Here is a 25,087-nt window from a genome sequence, read left to right on the forward strand (position 1 = left end):
ACATTCATCTATGCCACACAGTTATGAAGAGTCGAGAGATGTGTGGTCACCAGAGGATCATAGAATCAGGACACATAGTTTTTTCTAGGTTAACAATACCTAACTTTCTGTCTATTAAGTAAATGCCTTCCTCTTATCATATGAAACACCTGGTCCAGGGTCTGACAGTTGGCTGAGGAAGCTCACTTCTTGCCTGCATCTCTAGCTCTCTAGTTTCACAGATCTGCCTCAGGTTTGGCGGATATCACTGCCCCAAGATACCACATGAAGGATAGTACCATGGCTGTCCTACCCATACAACAGTTTGTCTCTGTGACTGAAGCAAAGAGGCTCCTGTTGGTGGCAGGAACTTCAAATATGAGCAAGAGACACATGTCTGCTTGCCCCTATAAGGCATGATAGGAAGCATCTCTGCTGAAAACTACTTCAGCAAAGAAGAGGTGCCAAGGTGGAAGTGTGAGTCTGGCATGGATCTGTCAAACACAGACAGCTTCAGAAGCCATGCTTGGCAGCCTTGACAGAAAACCTGCTTGTGCTCCATGCCAATCACTCAGCCTTCCTCAACTCAATTGCACATCCTCTGAGAGATGGTATCCATCTCTACTGACATCCAAAATATATAGCGACTGTCATCACCGCTCAGGGGCGAGTGTACACTGGGAACTCTCCATGCAGGGCCTGTGGCTACCTTCCAGTTCTTGGCTGATGCGTGTGACTTGATGTATCTGCAAAGTGGACAAAAGACCATTTTATTGATCCCCTGGTGAGTGTGAGTAAGCAGAAGTGATGGCTGGTGTTTTGAGTTGATAACCTGTTTAATAATCAAATCTTACGTGTTCTTTACAGGAGCGAAGAGTGCACACTTTCATGCCCCACATTACCAAGATGGCAGCGTCTCTGGTAAAAAAAAAAACCCTAGCCACGTGCAGTCTATAGGAATGGCAATACTGTAAGAGGTGATGGGAGACCAACGTGATCAACAAAGGGTGTTGTACTAATGGGCAGTGTGCAGTGATTTTTATATCATCTTCCTACCTGTAGGCAGCAGGGCATGGCCACCATACAGTAAACACTGTGATCAGATGGCTGCCAAGAAGGAAAAGAAAATGAAACACAAAAAAAGAAGGAAAGAAAAGGAAAAAGAAAAGAAAATCTTCCCCCCCTTCTACCCACTTGGCACTCAATTGAGCCATCACCTCTGCATCTGCAGTGGGTTGAATAGTTATTTTTAGTTAATCTTTATTGAGTGCCATCAAGCATGGTATTTTTAATAGGAGATTAAACATCTATCTTCATCTTTTAAATGTCTCTTCAAAAAAAATTCTATTTTGAATGTGAGCTTTCCAGTCCATAAATCTGAATACCGTGGTGACCACAGGGTCTGATTTCCCAGGGTGTGTGTCATGCTCTACTGAAAGGTTGAACACCAATGATTCCTGTATCTTGGGGACATTTCTTCTCTCTACTGATGATATTTGGAGTGCACCCTGGGCCAAAAATAGATATTTGATACACCCTTATAACAAATTATCTAACTTGATTCCAGGAGTAATCAAGAATTGGAAGGCATGAAGACAGTGTTTACATTGTTCATAATGGCATTAAAAAATAGGGTAAATATAAAAGATGAAAAATTGTTTTCCCTCAGACACATTTTCCATCTTATCATTGCGTACATAAAGTAGCTCTGGATGTTACAAAAATGAAAGAAGCTACTTGATGCAAGATTCGAATTGTTTTAGATATTGTTATCTGCATTGTTGGCTTCATTACTGATGGCCACTTCACTCCTGCTCATTGGCTATAAAACCAGAACGGCCAATGGGCATTGAACAAACCACTCCTTAGGAGCCTGTGATTAAAGGTTTCACAGGATTAACCTCCAACCTCATTGTTAAAAAATATCATCTTCCTTCACCAAGTAGGTTGATTTTATTTTAAACTTTTAATAAACAAAAATGGAAAGAATACCTGTCTTAATATGATGACTTTTACAGATGTAGTTAATATAAAACCAGATATTATATCTATGTGTTCATTTTTTTTTTTTTTTTTTTTTTTTTTTTTTTTTTTAGTACAGAATGGAGTTTATTGAATAGTAGAAGCAGAGAGAGAGAAGAGAGTAGAAAAGTAGAGGCCAGACATGGGGTGGGGAGGGAATGGGAATAGGAGGGGTGGGGGGGGAAGAACAAAAGTAGGAGAGCAAAGAGCAGAGACACATGAGTGTCTTTATTTCTTAAATGTGATTAATCATAATTTTATTTTCAATGTAAAAAAAAAAAACCTAAAGAATTCTTTGTTAGTTGAATAAGGCAGGATATAGCCTCTGTCACTCATTCCCCAGGCTCCACCTCCCTATCCTGGATGCTCTATTTAGTACACATGTCAGAGTAAGGTGGTGCTTCTACCAGTGATGACTGCACAGCCTCTTACACTGCCATACTAAACCCCACATGACATCAAGGCTTGGAGCTCAAGCATTAGACAGGATGTCATCATCCAAAGCCTTGACATTTCTCAATGTGGGAAGGGGACATTTGGTAAGTAAACCTGAATCCCCATTGCCAGTGTGACTGGTAGTCTCACTGGTTCTGTGTTCATTTCCAAGTGGAACAGCATCTGCTGCCTGCCTTTCAGAAAGTCTCCAAAGCATGGCAAATATGCAAAGACCACAGCCTCTCCTTGTTCTTTCTGTATCTGGAAGGGCAGACCACTGCCATACCATAGCTAACTGTGATATTTCCTTCTTTCTGTCTCTGGGCCCAACCCTCCATCTTCCTGGTTTCACAGTGTTCTTCCTTCTATGGAGATGAACCACCATTCTCCTCTCTTAACCTGATGGAGATATTGCCACTTGCTGACAGGAAACCTGGAGGGCCTTATGTTTTTGTTCTTTGACCGTAAGGCAGGTAAGGGTCCCTGCTGTACCTGATGTTTGACATTGTATGGTTGGCCTACTTACTGTCCTCTGTAGTCATGAGAGGTGTCCAAGCACTGTGCGCACTGCCAAAGCCATTGGTGGCGACCAACCGAAACTCATACACTGTGAATGGCTGGAGATCTGTCACTTCATAGCTTAACGACACAGAAGGGACAGGGAATAATCTATGTCGAAAGAGATGACCATTAGGAAGGTTTAGACATCAAGTCATTAAGACAAAGAAACGAAAATCAAATTCTACTGCAAACGGGGTTCAGACAGAACAACATAAATTTAAGTAGTATTATTTTAGTTCATCACACTATATCTACTGCAGAATAAACAGCCATTGGGAGAGACTTGGTTCTCTTAGGATACTGAGGACATAAATTCTGGTTGCAAGGTCAGTGGCTGCTTTGCAGACATTACCGGAAGAAGCACAGATTCTTTACAGTTCAGTCCAGTTTACAAGTACCAGCGTGTGACACCTGAATTCCTGAAAGACTTAAGACTGTGTCTTAGTCAGGGTTTCTATTCCTGCACAAAACATCAAGACCAAGAAGCAAGTTGGGAGAAAAGGGTTTATTCAGCTTACACTTCCACATTGCTGTTCATCACCAAAGGAAGTCAGGACTGGAACTCAAGCAGGTCAGGAAGCAGGAGCTGATGCAGAGGCCATGGAGGGATGTTACTGACTGGCCTCCTTCCCTTGACTTGCTCAGCCTGCTTTCTTATAGAAAAGAAAGCCCAGGGATGGCACCACCCACAATGGGCTGGGCCCTCTTCTTTTGATCACTAGTTGAGAAAATACCTTACAACTGGGTCTCATGGAGGCATTTCCTCAACTGAGCCTCCTTTCTTTGTGATAACTCCAGCTGTGTCAAGTTGACACACAGAAAAAGCCAGTACAGATTGTGAGGAAATTTTGCTTTCTTTGCTATAAAAACAAACACTAGATTTTCTTTTTCTGCAAAGCAAATTTATACTTGCTAAAATGTTTGTTCATGTTTTACTTCCTTTGAACTTTTAAAAGACACCCAATTTGTTGCAAATATTAACCGATGTGCTCTTCTGTTGTAATTTTTACTAGAACGTTTTTAAAATGTGGAAACCTATGTATAAGTCATCCCATCGAAAGAGACATAGTGAAATGCTCACTCTAAAAGGCGGTGGGTAGAGGGGTCAGGCCTCATCTGGAGCTGGTATCTGGGAGAGCCTGGAGCGTTGTTGCGAGCTGGTGTAGACCAGACAACCTGAAGACTGGTTGGAGTGGCAGCTGCAACCCTGGGAGACAGCAGGCCATCTGGAGCTGTCGGGAAACAGAGATGAATTCGAGCAGAGAAAACTGTGGGGACATATGCTGGGTGGAGTGGAAATGTTCCGCACGCTGGAAAACTGTTCCTCGGGATCAACAGCGACGTTAAACACGCTCCATTTAATTTAACATTTTCCTTCCTGAAGCGCTGTTACTTCCTCCCTGCTCGTCTCCACAGTGACGTCAGCACTTCGGACGTAAAAGCCCAAGCTTCCAGAGGGAAGACTCTGGAGCCAGTACCCACGTGTACCCTGCTTATCTAATTGAAAGCACAGAGGACGTGTAGCGAAGCAAATACCCAGTACCTTTAATTTAACCCGATTTTAGGCAGTCTGAGTGCGGGCGCAGACCGGGTCTTACTCCTCCTGGTAACGCTACCTGTGGTTCCCTTAAGTGTACCACTCACTGCGCACAGTGGGCTGCTTTCCTTCCCTTCAGGATAAGGAATTTGCTGATGTGGTACTTCTCTGTAATGATTTCACATTCCAATCTTTAGAAAATATGAAAACTAAACTCCTTCCTTCTTGTGCCCCACGGTCTGAAAGCCTTTTCACAACGCTCTGCGCTTACTAACAAGCCTGGATATTAGATATTGGAGAACCCACTGGAAACTTCCTGTGAGCACAGCAGGAGTGAGTAAAAATAAAGCCTTTTCTATGAAAATGTTTTGACAGGATTATTGCAGTTATTTAATTTTCTCAACAATTAGAATTTGCACGAGTCAATCAGACCATTTGCTGTAAAACTTGTCAGAAACTCAAAAGCAGATTAAAAAGAGCTCTAGGCTTCAGGAAGATCATCTAAGGGCTTTGATTCTTAACTTTAATTCAGGGAAATTTTCCCTTATGTTTACAAAAATCACACTATGCATCAAAAGAGTACCTTACTCTGGATTCTAGAAATCATCGTCATTGTCACCATCATGGTCATCACGTCCATGATTGTTCTCACTACTTTTGAATTAAACTTCCTTTAACATAACTTAATTACTACTACGATATTATTACTAATTCATGTTATTCAATGTTATTTACTAACATAGTAAAATATTATCATTATTACTATAATGAAAACAAATGAAGTGTTGGGTTCGGCTTTCAACACCATATATATATATATATATATATATATATATATATATATATATATATATATATATATATATATATGCGCTTGTAAAGTCTATGGGGTTTTGCTTTACAGTGTGGGGAAGCCTGCCTGTGAACATGAGGCTAATGAATGGGCAACTAGGAGATGGGAAGAATTAGATTACATGTTTCATCAATCTTCGGTAAGGGCTTTGAGTTCATCAATAATTCATTCACTTGTTCAATACACATTTATGGAGGCTCTGCTCTGTGTTAAGTAGTGGTCTTCCCACGGAGGCAAAGCAGCACTGAGTGAAACAGGTCTCACCCCGTGGAGCTTATGTGGAAATGAGGGATTAGGCAATAAAAAGATGCAGGAACAGATACTAGACGGTAAGAAGCCTGGAGAAGCGAACCCTAAACAAACAGTTTACAAAACTCAGAGGCCGTAGAGGTGGCTGAGTGGGGAGAGACGCTTGCTCTTCAGTCCGGGGACTGGCCCTTGATCCCAAGAACCACGTGGGAAGGAAAGAATCCTCTGCTGTGGGCTTCCTGCTACCCGGTGAATAGATAAATAAACATAAACAAACTGATGACCTGAGACACAAACAAACACTGGAGTCCACTGGAGAATGGAACTTTATTAAATAATGTTTTAGGTAGGTTGGAAGCTCACAGGAAGTGCATGTAATCGGGGGATTATTTGAGCAGAGAGACCTTAGGGAATGGGAAGAGACCGCCATGAGGATGTGTGTGCAGGGAACAGAAGGAAGCCAGAGAGCAGAGGACACTTTGAGGGCACTGACCTCACAGAACAGCTCTGCGCAGCATGATTGGTGCAGAGGCCATTGGGTCGACAAAAACTCCTGAACGAAATTCAAACTCTCAGGAAGGGCCTATGCTTTCCTCTCACGGGGACAATGTGTTTGGGAAAGAGAATGGAACGGAAGGCTTTAAAAAATGTAGAGATCCCACTGTGTGGGGATGAGGACAGGGGTTCGGAGTAAAGATAGGTGCCATTGTTGAGGTGAGCCTGGTATGAGGCAGAGGCTTTTGTTTGGCAGGGAGATAAAGCTGTCACCCAGTTGGAGCCTGTTGTCAGTAGGAAGTAAGTCAAAGGTGGCGTTCCTGTTTTCAACCTGGACAACCAAGTGACTGCTCACCTCCTTCCTGAGCTGAGGGCACTGAGGGCGGGGCCCAGATAATGGGGGAGGGGTGACACAGAGCTGTCTCCATGTAATCCATCCGCTGTGCACTGTGGTATTTTTTTAGTAGTGAGACCGAGGAAGGCATTTCAGATACCTGGGTAGAGATAGTTTACAAACTCTACTAGAGTCTGAGGCCAGAGGACATAAGTGCAGACGGGGGTCTCAAACCTGAGCCCAGGAATCTACTCATAATTTGGGTTTAAGGAGTAGAAAAAAACAAACAAACCAACCAAAAAACCTAAGAGAAGGCACCAAAGCACTAGGTGCCAAGGAAGGAGGGGTCACCAAAGGAGAAGAGAAGGGCTGGTCACGTGTGCCAAGCGCATTGAGAGCTAGAGACCGGTGGTGAGACTCTGCATTTGGTGACCAGAGTTGTTTGGTGACACTGCCAGGAGAAGATGCATCAGAGTGCTCATGACATTCCACTGAGAGGAGGTTGGAGAGGGAATGGGGGTGGCGCCTGAGCAGACACAGTGAGCTTCGACGCCTTGAGGGAGGGATTCTTCTGAGGGGAAGAAGAACACAGCATGGCGGGCCGTGTAGTTTCATAAGGGAAGGCAAGGTCTGTGAAAGATGGGGAAGCGTGGTGTCACATGGCTTATGGGATGGCTAAATCCCCAACTCAACAGTATTAGAGCCATCGGAAGGCTTCTGAGTACACGTGCAGGCGGCTACTTTGATTAGGTTAATGATATGGGAGAACCCCACAATTGTGGGCAGGGTCATTCTCTGGATAAGGATCCTGAACTACACAAAGGGGAACAAGTATGCATTGATTGCTTTCCGCTTCGTGGCTGGGGAGAACATATGGCCAGCTATTGCTAACTTAGCTTCACCAGCATCATGGACTGTGAGCCCTGAACCTTGAGCCAAAACACGCCCTTACTCTCCTAAGTCCTAATTGTCAGGACACTGTCTCAAGGCAGTAGGAAGAGAGACCAGGCATGGTTATTGCAAGTATACACTGAAGGATTTTGGAGTCTGGGAGTAAAAGAGTTAAAATTTTAAGTTAGCCCCACTAACCCTGCCTTGAGGACAAGTATGTCTCAAGGCTGAAAACACAAACCACAGACCACCTGGTCTCGATAAGGTCTGACTCTGCAGTCCAGAGGAAAACTAGTATGAAGGTCAGTGTGCCCCAAAACAGAGTGGCCTAGAGTTAAATCATGTTCAAAAACAGACAGAGTGTGCCAATTTGAATAAACCAATGAAATTGTTATGTGCTTGTTGCTAACTGCTTATGTAATTTTCCCTATAAATATGTCCCCCTAATTAAGTTTGGGGTCGACTCCTCTATCTCCCGAGTGAGATATGTGTCATCCTCAGAGCTTGGCACCACCCTCCCCCCCAATAAACCTCTTGTCTGATTGCAGCAAGATAGGCTCTCAGTGAGTTCTTGGGTTTGAGTTCTCCCAGTACTAGAGTGAAGGGCTTCCCCAAATTCGGGTTCTTTCAGAAGTAGATCACAACACGAGAGAACAAAGATGAATTGGCAGAGCAAAGCTCTTGTGTAGAGACAGACACACAACACAGTGCACATGTACACGGGTGGACGTCCAGGACTAACGGTTCAGGAGTAGAGCAGGGACACCCACTCTTGTGGGGGAAATGAATCCACGCACTAAGTTGCAGGGCCATGGGTCAGACAGGTTTTGGGTAAATGGCAAGGAGTATTTGCCCCCACAGAGTCCTTTTCTCATCCAGAAAGTCAAAAGCAAAGGTTTCCAGAAACAGCCAAGCATGCAGGAGCATTGGGCATCCGAAGAAGGAAAGCTGAAAGAAATTAAGTCTCTTGATGAGAGCTTGCCTTGCCCAAGACATGGTGGCACAGTTGGCTGTGGCATGAATACCAATACCAACTTAGAATCTTAGGTTGGAAGGATAAGGGCACACACTGATCAGGACTTTGGGCCTGAAATTTTATCTGTGACCACAAATAGTTTAAGTCCTTTTTTTTCTCACTTGATACATATTCTTTAGTCTGTTTCTTAACAAGTGCATACATAAAATTTAAGATACACACCGGCTGTACCATAAAAATCATAACCCTTATTATTTATTATTTTATCTAATGCTTCTAGATTGAGGAACTTGCCATTAACTGAATTCTGAAGGAATATTTTCCTTTGAAGTCATCAGGCTGGGAAAAAAAAGTCAGTTTTAACACGTGTACTAAAATTCCCCCGAGTGGGAAAGCTATAGTGCTGTGAGGCTTAGAGAGAAGCACCCCAACGAGTCCTCCATAATCTTAATTGGTGCACAGTCTCTCCTGACCAACCAGGCAACAACGTGTTCATCCGTTTTCTCACACTTCAATTATACAGAACTGCAACACGTTTGCCACGGAATGGCTATCTTCCGTGATTTCTGCACTGCTCTCCCTCCCGAAAGCCTTTTTTCTCTCTGCTTAGCCCCTTTTATCTTGGGCCCATCTCCTCAGAGGCTCCTTTGCATGAAAGCAATAACGGGGAGCCAGTCATAACTCCAAGTCTGGTTTCCAACACGAGTGCCCTGTATCTATCTGCTTGATATATTGTCCCCAGGATGCCATGTTGCTCAAAAAGTCTCTCTCAAGTTTCATATGACCCTCTCGAGGCAAGCGCTGTACAGACAGCCTCCTGAATCAACACATCCTGCCCAGTAAATACTGATTCTACACAGCAATCGGATAAAACAGCTACCCCCAGCTATAAATCCACAGCAAGGGAGTTTTTAATAAAATTTCAAATTCAACCTTCTTTTCAAGGCAAGAGAGAGAGAGAGAGAGAGAGAGAGAGAGAGAGAGAGAGAGAGAGAGAGAGAGAGAGAGAAATGGCAGGTTGTAAATAAATCACGCAAGGAACGAGTCAGGATGGTATAATTTTGAATACATGATTTTATTAAACTTTAAAAATAATAGACTTTTGGACCCAGCCTTTTAAAAACCCCATTCAGACAAGACAGGCCACACATGCCCTGAAGCCTTGTTCCTTACACATTCATGGAACCCTGTGGGCTGCATCTATGTAGGGTTTGTTGTTCTTAGTATAGGTGATTGCTGAGTCTGTCAGCACCCAAGGGAGAAGTGTTATGGAGAAAAAGAACTCTCCATATTTACCTTATGTATCAGTTTTTATCCAGGTATGCCTCTCTCTCTCTCTCTCTCTCTCTCTCTCTCTCTCTCTCTCTCTCTATCTATCTATCTATCTATCATCTATCTATCTCTCTCTCTTTCTCCCCCTCTCTCCCTCCCTCCCTCCCTTCATCCCTCCCTCCCTCCCTCCCTCCCTCCCTCCCTCTCTCTCTCTCTCTATCTATTTATCTATCTATCTCCTCTCTCTCTCTCTCTCTGTGTGTGTGTGTATGTGTGTTTCAAAAGAGTGTATTAAAGTAATGCACTAAAGGTACCAAAGAAACCTATGTTAATCTGCACTCAACTGCAATAAACACAACTCACACTTGAGTCATCACACATGGAACAACCAAGCTGGTGTGGAGCTGGAAGCTTTCTTCCTCCTGTCTGGCCTTCACCATTTGGGAAGGCACCATGCACGCTCTCAGAAGAGAGAAGTAATCACCAGTATACCCGCAGTAAAGACTGCCTTGTCAAGACAGGCCCACTGGTGCCAAGGCAAGAGACATGTCATGGGAGTAACTGGGGCAACCCAACTCCTTTCTGATGGGATGTAAGGCCACCTCAGGTTAAAACACACCTGGTGAGAATTTGTGGCTTGATAGGCCACAGTCCACATAGGTCACCTACTACAACTATGACTCTACTAAGTGGACATCATTTGAAACGAATTCCCGGTGAATTATTGTTATACCCATAGCTCATTGCATCTCCCAACCTTAATCACAGAAATGTAAAACCTGTGGAATCTCAAGTCAGACAGAATCCCAGCATGGAGAGCGGAGGTGGGCATGAAGTCTAACCCTAGTCAATTACTGGTAACTGGTAGCTGCTGAAGTAGGGGGAGTTAGTTTTCTTTAAGGCATGGTCACTGGTAAGTTAACTACCTCCCAGTGGGGGGCCACACACTCATGGGCTGCAACAACTTTGCTCGATGGATTTATGAATGTGGTATTGAATACTATTCTGCATTAAGGTCTTTCTTGCTGGGGGAGGAGAAGGCCGAACATGTGCAAAGGAGGACTCAATCATCAACCTTCTGTGTGGTGGGTAAGACAGCAACTGGCACCATTACCAGGAAGCATGCAGTCAGGACAATGGATGGCCGAGGGCACCGAACGGTTCAGATGTTCCTAACCGTGCCATTCAAAGGGCTGTGGATTATTTAGGCACTGCCATGGGGACTTTGAAATGGCTCGTCTAGGTCAATCAGGGTCTCCACGGGTCTCCACGGGTCTCCATGTCATCCTAGTTCAGGATTCATTGTAGCTTCCTGTGTTCGATGAACCCAGGGCCCGGCTTCAGGCTGGTTCCGCCAAGGTTCTCTATCTCAACTTCTCAGAGTATAGAGTAGAGGGATTTTTAAAAATTATGTAAATTTTTACTGTTAACATAAAATAAAACCATGACCTCTTAGCCGCATGTACTTTCAATACACGGCTCGATAATCTGGCACCTGTTCAATGCCAAACTGCCCAAAACAAACTTCTCCAGCACTTTCTGAAAACTGCCATAGAGATGCAAGGATGTCTAAATTCTTGTTTCCGGGATGGAAAATTAAAGTTCAGACACATAAACTAAGTCATTGAGTCATGAACAAATTGAAACAGAAGGCAAGACTCGATTTCCAGTCACGGAACCATATGTCATTTAAAAAGATATTAATTATGGGCAATGTGCAGATGTGCTAACAAATGGACAGCCAACCTTGAGCCCAAGGATGTGCAAACAGAGCCGCACTGAGCAGCAGCGAGTCAATGAGAACAGATTCCACAGCCACATGGAGCCTCCGCGGAGCTAAGTTTTTAAACACACCCTGTACGCCAGGTTCCTTGACATAATCATTTCCAATCCTCAGAATTATGCTCTCAAATCACAGACTTATCTTTTGGTGGTGTAGATCAAAAGAGCAAGGCTAATGGACATTAAATACTTAATCTCAAATCACAAAACTGGTTATTGCTGAGTAAGAATTTAGACTTGGGCTCCTAGCTTAAGGACATGGCTCCAATTTCCCTCCATTAAGCACCCATTACAGCAAGCCCTTCATAACACAGACTAAGAACTACATCTATTCAGTAGGAGGATTCCATCCACAATAGTGAAAAATTAAGCTTTAGTAAAGGTTGGATTTTTTTGTTCAAATAATATTTTTATAAAAATAATTACTTTTATTTTATGTGTCTGAGATTTTGTCTGTCTGTGTCTGTCCATCTGTCTGTATATCCTCATGGGTGCCATACCCACAGAGGTCAGAAGAGGATGTTGGATCCCTTAGAACTGAAGACACAAATGATTTTGAGTCACCATGTGGGCATTCACCTGTGAGAGCAATCGGTGCTCTAACCACTGAGAAATCTCTCTAGTTTTGAATCATAAACATGATCTTGTTCCCTTCCCACGGCAGGTGTTCTGCCCCCTTCCCATTCTCTAGGAACCTTGAGTCATACCAGCAAGTATCTCTGGGACTATCATGGTTCAGAAAAGTTCACACGGAAGAGGTATCTAGTTTAGTCACAAGTTTCGGGGGAATGCATTCAGGTTGCCGAGTTCTACTCCAAGGTCTTTTTCCTCATGTGCAGAGACTGGTGTTGGAAAAAGATGCACCACGTATATGAAGTCCAAAACCAAGAAACAGCAGCCTGCGTTTACTAAAGACCCCGCTTCCTCTGTCAAACCATGCTAAATCTTAACTCAAGTCTGGTCATCCCTTTTTCTGGAATCTTCCAGAGACGCAGAGAGGGAAGCTGTTTGAAAGCAGATGTTATGCTGTGGTCTCTTTTTAAAACAATGCTGACCACGAGTCAACACTAGCAGTTCAGCTCCATAGAGATAAACAGAACTTTTACTTTTTTCTCCATGTTAGATGTAATACAAAATTTAAAAAAATGACCAATCAAATGAAAAGAAATAGCTTTTAATTTTCAGCAAACTCCCCTAATTTCGCACCTGTTTTTGTTCAAAGGGGTTTCTGATAAAGAACAGGTAAGAACACAGACACAGAGAAACAAATTATGCATTGGAACTATTTGCCTGAACCTCCCAGATGTGGATTGAATAAATAAAGGAAAAAAATGAAAAAAAACAATATATTAAATTTTATGAAGAAAGCTATGAGATTTTGGAGAGACTTTGGTGTTTGCAAAGAGAGAAAACCATTGTAGATTCAAAGCGTCAGCACTGTAGTATGCAAAGGCATTTTAAGTAGTATTTTCTTGTAGCCTTTACTCTTTAAATCACTTCTTCGTGTAGCCATTATTTAATACTTTTATATGGAAAACAGATCATTGAAGTATCTTAATTTTCTAAAAAAAAAAAAAGAAAAGAAAAGAAAAAAAAAAAGAAAAAAATTGCCGTACATAAACTACTTAAAAATACCCGTTGTTAACTACTGATGCTTTTCTATGGAAAACATATAATGTATGCTATATTAAACACAAAAGAGGATTTCTTATATATTATTTCATGTGTAATGAGAACTTCCTATCCTATAAGTTTTTTTTTACTATTTTTTTGGAATTTAATCTTATTTATTATATTTTATTTATTTCAAATAATGGGTTTTTGATCTTCTATATAATTTTTTCTTATATGGGGAACATTTCACCCACAAAGCCAACACCCTAGGAAATAGAGCAAAGGAATTTCACTACTGTAAATAATACCAGAAGTATCCCAGTTAATGCATCTCCAGGTAAAGCTTTTCAAAACCATTTGTTGACTAGGAATGAGCATCATTATCACTTCAGATTCTTGTTGACTAATTGTTATCCACAAAGTTGATTGTATTTAATCCCTATTACTAAGCCATGATTGATTATTGATTTCCTTATAGAATTGTCAGAATGCATATTTAGTTTATAATCACAGATATGTGCTTATAAACACATATGTATAAATGTGAAACTGTATCTTAGAATAATTTACTGTGCTGCCATATATAAAATAAATATGTAAGGTAATTAGGTATCATTTCTGTAGAGCATATATAAAACAGAGTTTTAAGTTTATTTTATTTGTGCCTGGGTGTCTCTATACATGTCTAAACATGTCTATACATGTCTATACATGCGTATGTTTACTTGTGAGTGCAGATACAAGCAGGTGCCAGAAGATTGCCTGGGTCTGCAGTTTTGAACTCACTAGTGTAGGTTATGGGAACTGAGCACAGAAGCACTGAAACGGAAGCAGTTCGCCCTGACCACTGAGCCATCTCTGCAGCCCCAATCCACATACAGAACATTTTAAAACTGGGAACACCTGGAGAACATCTGCTTTGTGCCCAAAGTGCCTGTGATCTGTGGTCAAGGACAGATAACAAGGATTTTATGAGTTGGACCAAAATGGTAGAGCAAACAAGAGACAGCGACAAAACTATGGTGAACATCTGCTTTGTGTGAGACCTGGGGGGTGGGTAGGATGAAAAATGCCCTCTTCACCCCCACCCTGAGATCTCACCACCGTAATGGCTGCAAGAGCCTCGATCCTGGAGATATTTCAGAATGCTTACCTACTAATCCTCAAGTACTCTGAAAACAATGAGAAGTCCACCAGGAAACATGACTAAAGAGTGACAGGAAGGATCAGAAAATTATGTTGTAACAACCAGATCCACAGCAGCTGATGTCAGCAGGGCACCTTCGTCCGGAGGGCCCTGGGAGCCGAGGTCAATCAAATCAGCAACCAGCGCAATGGGCACCCAGTCACTGACTCTTCTTCCAGTGGTCCTGAGAGGTTTCTATTGTATAGACATTCCACAGACACTGAATGAATGTATAGATGTTGTATAGTCTAAAATAGAACCCAACTTTGCATAGTTTCAGTTTTTAAACTATGAGACCAATAAGCCAATAGGTTTTTATGATTTCTATGTAATGACCCTTATCAGCAAATAAGGAAAATATACCTTACTAAGTGTCATTGCTATTCATTTGTAAACACATATAAACTTGTATTCCTAGTTTAATAGCATATCTTCCTTCCATCCCAAATAAAGTAAAATCAAGCCTGAATAACCCCGATCAACTGTAAAAATTTCCTGCAGGCAAGTCCAGGCTTATCTGTCAAGACTACACAAAGATTCAATCCTAAAGAATAAGCCCAAGATGGCCAGGCCTTCAGGCCTTGGAGGAAAGACACAAGGTTTATTAAAAAAACAAACAAACAAACAAACAAAACTCTAAAACTCATCAAATGATTTTTTTCAACAAAGACTAGAGACAATTCAGAGTCTGGTAGAGTTTGAATTTATTAAGTAATGGCTATTAACTAGATGGACATTGTAAACCATATGTCTAGTTGCCTTTTGATACATGCTGTCATCTTGATTTTCATTGATAAAGAAGTCTGTGTTAATACTGGATATATTTGTAAGTCAACCTCTGGACTAATGCTTTCTCTGTATTTTGACATTTAATCATCATGGGACTTCTACATGGGGCCAGTGAGGTGACTCAGAGGATAGAGATGCTTGCCACCGAGCCCAAAGACATGAGTTCAATCCCAGGACCAACAAGGTAGAAAAAGAACAACTAAGAGTTGTTCTTGGACTTCCACGTGAATATGCACATAAATAAATAAATAAATAAATAAACCTATAACGATATTTCTTTAAAAGTTCTATGTGTACAGTAGGTGGGGTTACAAAAGAGAATTTGGTCAGATTAAGAGCAAGCGCATGCCCAGCTAAAGCTAAGCAGCTGCCTGCAAAAGCCCAAGGTCTTGACTTCTTTTATTTTATGAAGTCTTAGGAGGCTAGGACAAGCCAGTGGGGCCTTCCCCCTGGACACAGAAGCCACCATTTCTTTGCTTCCTTATCACCGTATCACTGAGCTCGCAAGAACGTGGGGGAACACTTTGTAGTGTGGATACCAACATTGTATAACGAAAAGGTATGAAAGAAGAAGGTTTTTTTTTTTTTTTTTTTCTCAACGAAAGTTTTCTTTAAATTGTGTCATTTAAATATTTATAAGCCTTTGTGGGTGGAGTGGGGGAGCAGAGACTTGGAGAAAATGTCTTTCTTCAGCTTTCTGACACTGGGTCTCTTGGGTCCATCTCATCTCTGACTATTTAGAGGACTTTCTTCTGTCCGTCAAGGCATCTTTGGTTTGAAGAGACTCAGAAAGAAAAGCCCCAGAGAACTAGATGCATATGGTACGTGTTTTAATCTCAGCAATGACCACAGTTCCTCAAAGTCTCTGTTCTGGCATAAGAACTGAACCCCATGCAGTGTCTGGGGGATGGTGAGAGGGCTTCAGGGGTTAAAGCACCGGGGATAAGCATGAAGCCATGAGTTTCAGTTCCAAGCCCCCATGTGAAAGGCTGGGCATGGTTTTGCCAGTCTGCAAGCCCAGCACTGTGGGGGCTGGGGTCAGGAGGATCCACTGGAGATGCCTGGCCACCAGCCTGGCTTCAGGTACAGTGACATCCCTGTCACAAGCAAATATGGAGAGAGTGCTAGGGCACTGGACACCTTCCTTCAGCTTCTATGCTTATAAGTACATATTAGGTGGGCATATACCATGCATTCAGAAAGACATACACACAGACACACACAGACACACAGAAACACACACAGACACACAGAGACACATATTCTGATACACATACACAGGCACAAACAGAAACACAGACGCACATGGACACAGACACACATAGACACACAGACACACACACACAGACACATACATAGACATACACACAAACACACACATACAGACACAGAGACACACAGATACATACACAGACACACACAGACACACACACAGACACAGACACACACAGACACACAAACGCACACACACAAACACACCCCCAATAGCTCTGTTGATAAAATACATGCTTATAAGAATTTTATTAAAAAAGCACACGATCTCAGTGACAGGATGAACAATACTGGAGCCTATTCATGAATAAAGCCCGAAGTTGGTTCAGCACTTGCCTTCAGTTTCTGATTTGCTGGAATTATGTCTCTGTTGGGAATTTAAAGAGTTCAGCAACATTTCAGGGCTTTGAGAGCACTGCCTCAAAATTAGCACAAATTATCTGTCAAGCTAATACGGACACAATGGGTGCATCTCTTACCTGGCTCCAGTAATTATTGTTTTGTGATATGTGGACAGGGCTGTGTATTCACTATGAGCGGTTTAATTAGAATGGGAAAGGGATGAGGATGTCCCCTGGTACGGTACATAATGGCAATCATACAGGAAGAGGGGACAGAGGTGGCTCAGGCCCCTAGAATACAAAGATGACTCTGAATGCTAATTGCTAGGGAGCATTTTGGGAAAAATAATCCACTTCTTCCTAGCACCCACTGGATCAAGCAGCCCGCCTCCTCGCTGCCCTTTCTGTGACGTGGAAAACAGAAGTCTGGCTTCGGAGGACTCTGGGAGACAATCTAGTGTGTCTGTCAGCAGGGGAGCATCAGACACACCGAAGGACCCTTCCTTCACTGGAAACACCCCAAAGCTCTGGATGAAGTAGAGGCTTTTGAATTTCATTAGATACACTATTTGTTCAGCTAGGGAACAGAACTGTCACATTGTTGGACTAATTAGTGGCCCTGAAGGGGGTGGCCAGAACACCCACAGGAATTCATTTCCCTGGGTCTTGAATCGCCCAACCAATTTTGCTCTTTTTTCTTACATTTCCTTTCCTAGATTCAGACGCTGGACTTGATGTCTTTGCTTTTGACACGTGAATTCCTCTTAGCATTTCCAAACACCCACCTTAGTATTCCTGTTACTTAGAATACCATAATTCTCATCCAATTAGTTTCTATACAATATTGCTATATTTTGCACTTCATTATCTGGCTATTTGAGCACTATTAGTTGAGAATCTATTGTCCAATGAAAAAAATGGCTGAAAGCACACACAACAAATATATTAGTTAAAGAATTCCATCCTATTTTTTGTTTATATACTGAAGAACTTATTGTTATTAAAGTTAAGAAGGTTCACAGATAATTTTAAAAAGTAGATACAGGCTTCTTTAGGAAGGAGACATTTAAAAATACATTTAAATTTTAAAAATGTTTGAGATGATAAAAAGTAAAATAAAAAATTAAAAGGAGGGGGTTGAGCTATTTTACTTCTTTAAGAGTATCTAACATGAAAATAGTCAAATGCACATAGCTTAGGAAGAAAAGCAAAGACACTACTGTATTTAAGAATAACCTTTTTTTTTTTTAACCTAACCATTAAATCTAATGGTTTAGCATAGAATCAAGTACTTAAAATTAAGTCCCTTTAAAGCATTTTTTAAAGCTATTCAAATGATTGAAGGAACAGAACAACCATTACATCTAATATTCAAGTTCATGTTCGGTTTGATCACTCAGCTAACAATGAGGTCTAGGCATAAAAAAATCAGTCTTTATACAGAATGTTGCTTCCATTTGGTTATGTGCCCTCATCTCTGTGTGTTTATTGGAATCTCCATTTCAGGTGATCACAAGGGATGGGGCGGGCAGGTGCTTAGGTCCCAGAAGCCTCTCGAATGTATTCAGTGTGTATTTGAAGAGATTACTGGCCACTCCCGAGTCTTTCTGTCATGGAAGGTTCCGGAGAGCAGATAGCTGTATCTGAGGAGTGTATTCTTACCCCAGACATCAAACCTATTGGTCTTGAAATTTCTAGCTCCAAGATCCTGAGAAATGCATTTAGGTTGTTGATAAGCCAATATCAGGTGTGTGTGTGTGTGTGTGTGTGTGTGTGTGTGTGTGTATCTTTCTGTCTGTCTATCTGTCTGACTTATTTTATTTTTTTATTATTATCCTATAGAAGCCTGTTCATTTTCAAATGAGAGACAGAAAAAAGGTGTGTCTGGATGAGAGGGGAGGTAGGGAGGAACTTAGAGGAATTGGAGGAAGAAGAAACTATAATAAGAGTATGTTATGTGAGAAAAAAATATCTGTTTCCAATAAAAGGGGATTCTATAAATAACTAAGCAAACCAATCAATAATAAATAAATAGCCTGCAGTGTTTTGTTACAGCAGGTAAATATTCAAGGAAGGCTTATCTCATCTCACAAGGTCCTAACCATCACATTATTTCCTAGGGATATTAAAAACAGCAGTGAAAACACCAAACAACTTCTAAGCACTGATTTCAACTCAAGGCTCACAGAGCTAGAATCAAATTTTAAAATAAAAGATGACAAATTCCCAGGCTGAGCATGTTTTCAAAAAGGTGCCACACCCCGCTGAGTTTGACTCCCAGCTTACTTGACAGTTAATTATATAAATAGATGAGATAAAAATAAATATGTACTCCGGGTATTGTGATAATTATTTCTAGCAATTTAGTCACACAATTATTACTTTATATAGCATTGGTATAGACCATATGTGAAATTCTGACGCAGCCACAAACCCCGTGATTGCCAATACTCTCCTGTCTGTAAGATACATCAGTGTAACAGAGGCACAAAGCTTGTGGGTGCAACCAACCAATATCTGATTTGGTTTAAGCCGGAGTCAAGAAATGGTACTCATACCTGACATGGCTTGGCTGACCAAGATTCTGAGAGTAGACAGCAGTCCAGGGACTGAGCATAAAACCAAACACTACTGTTATAAACAAGAACATTAGCAAAATGACACCTCATTACATTCTGCTACACTCATGGGTCAAGGTCTTGCTCAGCCATCATCAGAGAAGCTTCCTCCTGCAGAAGACAGGGACAAATGAAGAGACCCACAGGCAGACAATATGCAGAGAGTAACAGCCATAAAAGGATGTCTCCATCAAATCCCTTCATTGTGTAGAGGGGGTGTGGAAGGAGTGTAAGAGCTAGAGAGGATGAGGGCACCAGGAGAACGAGGCAGGTGCTCTAACTCAGCAAGAGCTCACATGAACTCAGAGTGTGAGTCTGCATACACACACGCACAGGGAATGCACAGCTCCGCACCAGGTCCTTTGTGTGTATTTTATGGCTTCCAGTTTGGAATTTTTATCAGATTTCTAAGTATGAGAAGCAGTGGGTTTCTGATTCTTGGGTCTTCTCTTGAGCTCTTATTCGTTTGTTTTGTTCAATTCTGGCATGTAAGGTGCTTGTGTGTGTGTGTGTGTGTGTGTGTGTGTGTGTGTGTATGTGTGTGTGTCTGTCTAATTTTATTTTGTTTTATTATTATCCTATAGAAGCCTGTTTATTTTCTAATGAGAGACAGAAAAAAGGTGGGTCTGGATGAGGGGGGAGGTGGGGAGGAACTGAGAAGAATTAGAGGAAGAAGAAACCATAATAAGGATATGTTGTGTGAGGAAAAAATATCCATTTTTAATAAAAGGGGAATCTATAAACAAACAAACAAATAAATAGCATTTTACAGAGAATTTAAATTAAAATTTTCTTTTTTAGATATGATTTTGCTGTTTAGTCCAGGGTGGTCATATAACTTTTTGCATTCATATCTCAGCCTACCCCACAGCTTAGGTCATGGGCTTTTACCACCTCACCCTACTACAAGAATTGCTTTCAGGGCTGGAGAGATGGCTCAGTGGTTAAGAGCACTGCCTACTCTTCCAGAGGTCCTGAGTTCAGTTCCCAGCAACCACATGGTGGCTCAGAGCCATCCGTAATGAGATTTGGTGCCCTCTTCTGGGGATGAATTGTTTTCTATTACATCTCAAGATTATTTAGCCTGATCTATTAAGTTTCTCATTATAATGTTATAATATAGAGCGTCACCTGGAAGCGCATGTTCCTCATTCTCATGAGCATGCCACTGTATAGTGAAATGCTCACTAACCACATACCACATGGTTTGGCTCCACCTGGAGGACTTAACTCTAGAGGGTCCTTCACCTCAGGAATCTACTGTCAGCAAAACGCCGTGCACTGCAGGGGCAGTGGCCACCTTCTCAGGCATGGAGGGCAGGGCCTTGTACAGAGGCAGTGGCCTCACAGCGTCACATTCTCTGTGCTGTGAGAACCACCAGCCGTAGTCTTCCTTTGTGGACCTCTCATTTCTTCCCATTTACAAACAGAGAACCGGAGGCCACAGCTGATGGTAGGAAGCAGGAAGGTCATCCAGAGGACAGGACAGGACAGGGCAGGACACAGATCTGAACCTGACTCTGTGGTTTTAGAAACTTGGATGTTGGTGAGACTATCTTGGTCATGTGTGAGTCTGTGCACAGGTGTTACAGATGGAGGAAGGACAGCACTTGACATGTTCATGGAAGCCATTTTTATCTTATAGAATCTCTTCCCCCCCCCCACACATACCCTACACTTTTGTCTTTTCAAAGAAAGAAATGATTTAAAATTGTTTTTTTCTCCACTAAAATCAGGGACTAGACAAGGCTGCCCACTCTTTCCCTACCTGTTCAATATAGTACTGGAAGTACTAGCCAGAGCAATCAGACAGCAAAAACAGGTCAAAGGGATACAAATTGGAAAGGAAGAAGTCAAAATATCACTATTTGTAGATGATATGATAGTATACTTGAGTGACACCCAAAATTCCACCAGAGGACTCCTACAGCTGATAAACAATTTCATAGGGCCATGGGGTTTACAGCCTGGGAGAAGGTTTCAGATATCTTAGGGTTGTTGCTGCTGCTGCTGTTTTTCTCAACTATTATTTTCTTAGAAAGTTTGCCTGTCTCTGGGATCGGCTTTCTCTGCCTTGGAAATCTGTCTGTCTCATGTCTCTGGGATCTGTTCTCTCTGCCTTGGAAATCCCCTCCTCACCCACAGTTTCTGAGTCTTGATGTTTAATTTAACACAAAGGTCTTTGAGAAACACAACAGGGGGTTGCTCCTGGTCGTTCTGGCATTGAGGAAATTGAAATGTACATGTTTTTTTCTCATTTATCAAAGAAGGGTAAGAATCTAAAGTGACATTTTATATCAAATGAATTATGAACTGTGTACATTGTACCTAAGGGAACAACAACTGAATTAGGGCTTTGGATAAGAAGGAGCGCATGACAGACACCCAGAGACATAGGTTTTTAATAAAACATACAGTAATTTCTGGAACTGTGTCTGACAACGACATGCTGTCTCGTACTAGAACTGGGGAGCACATGCCGACGTTTTAGAAATATATAAAATTTAAGTGTATTTTAGAGATTTCCACTATTGAATGCCATAAATTACAGGAATTCAGGTCAATTTCTTTACAAATATACAATTTAAAAGACATCCTTAAATGACCGATAAGAAGGAACTGTATGTCTGATATATGTAAGCGTTTTCTGTGGTCACGCTTCCAACTCAAGGTTTTCTTTTGTGTGTGCATGTGTGTGTTGCACATGTGTGTGTGCATGTGTATGTGTGCATGTGTGAGTGTGCATGTGTGTGTATACCCATGTATGCTGGTGAAAACAAACCTGCTTGCAAGAGTGGAAAGGACAGAAGTCAACCCGATGTATCTTCACCTTACTTTTTGATACATTGTTTCACTGAGCAGTTTTGCTAGACTGTCTGGCAGAACCCGGGCGGGTCTTCTGTGCTCTCAGTGCCCTGGATGTGCAGAACATCCTTGTGGATAATATTTCCTGTGGTTATTGCAAGATCAACCTCAGGTCTTCCTGCTTGCATGGAAGCACTTTACCAACTAATCTCTCAAGGTCCCAAACTCAGGTTCTGATGAGGAAATTGTCTTCCTTTTACCAGAAGACACAGTGGACATTGGTGTGGCTGTTCCAGGAAATATTTTGTTCACACAGTTACATTGTTAGTAGTGGTGAATTCTGTAAGATTTGAGAACATTCTATTTTGAACAAACGCCTTTGTCAGATTGTAGGGTTTTAAAACTGTTCATGAAAAGGTGACCTAGCAATAAATTAATTTATTCATTAGTTGTTACAGAAGTAGACTTTTCTTCCTGTCATTCACAGACTTTTAAAAAAGTTTTTAAAGAAAGTTAGTTCCAGGAGATAAATTGCATGTCTCGAGAAGACTCTTTCTGCTCAATCCAAAGATCAGAGCCACTCATTTCCTCTGAGACACAGAGAGAATTAGCAGAAAGGTCTGAAATTGAATACAGGCCCAATGAGACGACAAGTTCATAATTAACAGTAATGACCCCACTGTGACATACTAATACGGAGTAAACGCATTTGAACATGCTTTAATGAACTTTTCTCTGCAACACCTGAATGCACCTTCTGCAATAGCAAATAGAAGGGAAAAAGCTAAATTTTCATACACACAAGTCAAAGGATAAACAGTATATTCCAAGTTACAGTCTCTCATGAGCTGGAAGTACAGAAAAAATACCCTCAGAGAAGGAAAGGCTTCCCCTAAACAGAATAGCAGAGAGCCAATTTGGCTTTCTTTTCTTCTGAGTGTATAGTAGGCTTTAAATCTTTTTACATCTAATTTAAAATAGTTTTAAAGTTGCAAATGTAGCATTATTTTATGTATATGTATGACGTGAATATGTGTGGTAATGCGAGCTGTGGCATAGCTGTGGAGGTCAGAGGTCAACTTTGTGGAGTTGGTTCTTGCCTCCAGTCATCATGTGTGCCACAGGGATTAAGCTCAGGTTGCCAGTCCTGTGTGGCAGGCACATTTAGGCTGAGACATCTTTCCAGGCTTGTTTTATATTTCAATTAATTCAAGTCTGTGGTAGAAGTTCATGGTGAATGTGAAAGAGGTTGTTTAGCTTCTTGGTGGCAAGTTCCTCCTTGTAACCTCCCCTTGGGGGTGGATAGACCAAGCTGGTTGTATCCTTACGTTCTACAAGATAGGTGTATTATGACACATTGTTCCTGCACCATGCTACTTTGTAATGCCTGTAAGATATAGTTCATGAACTCGCTCCCTCGCTATTTAGAAGACAAGCTGGAAAGCATCAGTTAGCATGTTAACTCAGGGATCCGCCCTCGTCTCCATGACTCAGCCAATCAAGTGCTTGAAATTAGATTAGACACAGTTGTAGGGTCAAGTTCATTCTTTGGTTCCTGTTTCTGAGCAGAGGCTAAAAATGTGGGCTATGTATGCACAAGACGTCGGGGAAACCTTAGGTGGGTTTGCGGGGCTTAGGCTGTTCTTCACTAGCTGCCTGAGCTTAATGGCCTCGTTACAAGGGGATCACAGTTCCTCAACTTGTGCAGAAACAACAGTCAAAGAGCAGTCTCCTTCCAGACTTTTTGAGAACTGAGTTCTCATATGATCAAAGGTCATCTAATGCGTGTATGCAAACTATAACATATCTCATTGTTTTATACAGTTAATATGTGCTACTAAAAAAGTAAGAGAGAAACACCTGCACCCAGAGAGGCTCCCACAGTATAAATAACCATTGCATCAATGGACCCTTTTTGTCAAATAAAACACTATGTCATTTTAATGGTCCTCTCGGCAACTGGTAATTACATCAGGAGACTCTGTGGAGCTGCATTCATGAACTTCGAGAAGGAAAAATCTTAACTCTTATAAGACCTACAGCCATCAAACCCTGAAATCTCGGATAAAGGTATAATCGGATCATGAGAAGTTCCATAGGAAACCCAAAGGGGAGAGATTCAGGTTTAGTTACATGGAGATCCTGATAACAGATGTCCTGTGAAGGAATCCAGGAGCAGAGGAAATCTCCATGACAGCATCCTCAGGGGAGGGCTGATTAGCATCTCTCCATGCATGAACACTGAGTCTGTTGCTTTCCAGTGCTGCAGGTGGGGCTCAGCATCTGGACCCAGCTGCCCACCTTATCTGTTTCCATCCCATTCAGGAACGCCGTGGGGAAGGCTGGGACCCCAAGAACAGAGCATCTCTATTCAAAGATAAGATAGGCATGGAAACTAGGCTGACCCACTCGCTGGCTGGAACTCTGTGTCTTAATTAAAAGTGTAGAATACCGTTGTGAAAAAGATCATGTCACAGGTTTGCTATGTGGATATTTTAAAGAGGATCCAGTTCCACAGCTGGCAAACTAGAATATGTGAATGACCGAGGCTGGAAAGCAGGAAATGGTACCATTAAAATAGAACTTCATTCTCAGAAAATCTGGCTTAGTAGTTGGAGGGTAGAGCTAAAGAATTTGGTCTTAGGGCACCGAGAAGGTTAAAACACTTGACTCACAAGCAGCAAGCATGACAGAGGACCAGAATTTGAATTTCTACCCATCTACATGTCAATGGGCAGGTAAGCCCATGGCTAGGCAGAGTACATGTGAGAATATGCTCCGTGTTCAGTAGAAAGACTCTGCTTCACTGAATAACATAAAAAGTGATCGAGAGAAATTCCTGATGTCACGCTGGGGCCTCTATACCTTTGTACTCACATGTGCATACTCCACACACAGGTACTCACATGTACAGACTTCACACGCATGCACTCACATGTGCACACTCCATATACATGCACTCACATGTTCACAGTCACCGGTAGGCAGATGCATATGTGCCTGTATATATGCAAACAGGCACTTGCCTTCCATGCACATCACATACACACACACACTTAAAGAAAAGCAAAGAAAA

At 41.8% G+C, this 25,087-nt stretch overlaps 1 protein-coding gene across 1 annotated transcript in view; it reads right to left on the reverse strand.

The window, feature by feature from the left end:
- Positions 1–25,087, reverse strand: part of USH2A (usherin) — a gene marked incomplete at both ends in the record, with an annotated part of 645,989 nt that overhangs the window by 227,893 nt on the left and 393,009 nt on the right. Inside the window, 2 exons of the mRNA XM_080923960.1 lie at positions 2,963–3,105; positions 4,079–4,229. Of these exons, the coding sequence (XP_080780086.1) occupies positions 2,963–3,105; positions 4,079–4,229 (294 nt within the window). The remainder of the gene's footprint in view (positions 1–2,962; positions 3,106–4,078; positions 4,230–25,087) is intronic.

The sequence above is a fragment of the Micromys minutus genome (genome assembly GCF_963924665.1).
Source record: "Micromys minutus genome assembly, chromosome: 1".
NCBI classification, from domain to species: domain Eukaryota; kingdom Metazoa; phylum Chordata; class Mammalia; order Rodentia; family Muridae; genus Micromys; species Micromys minutus.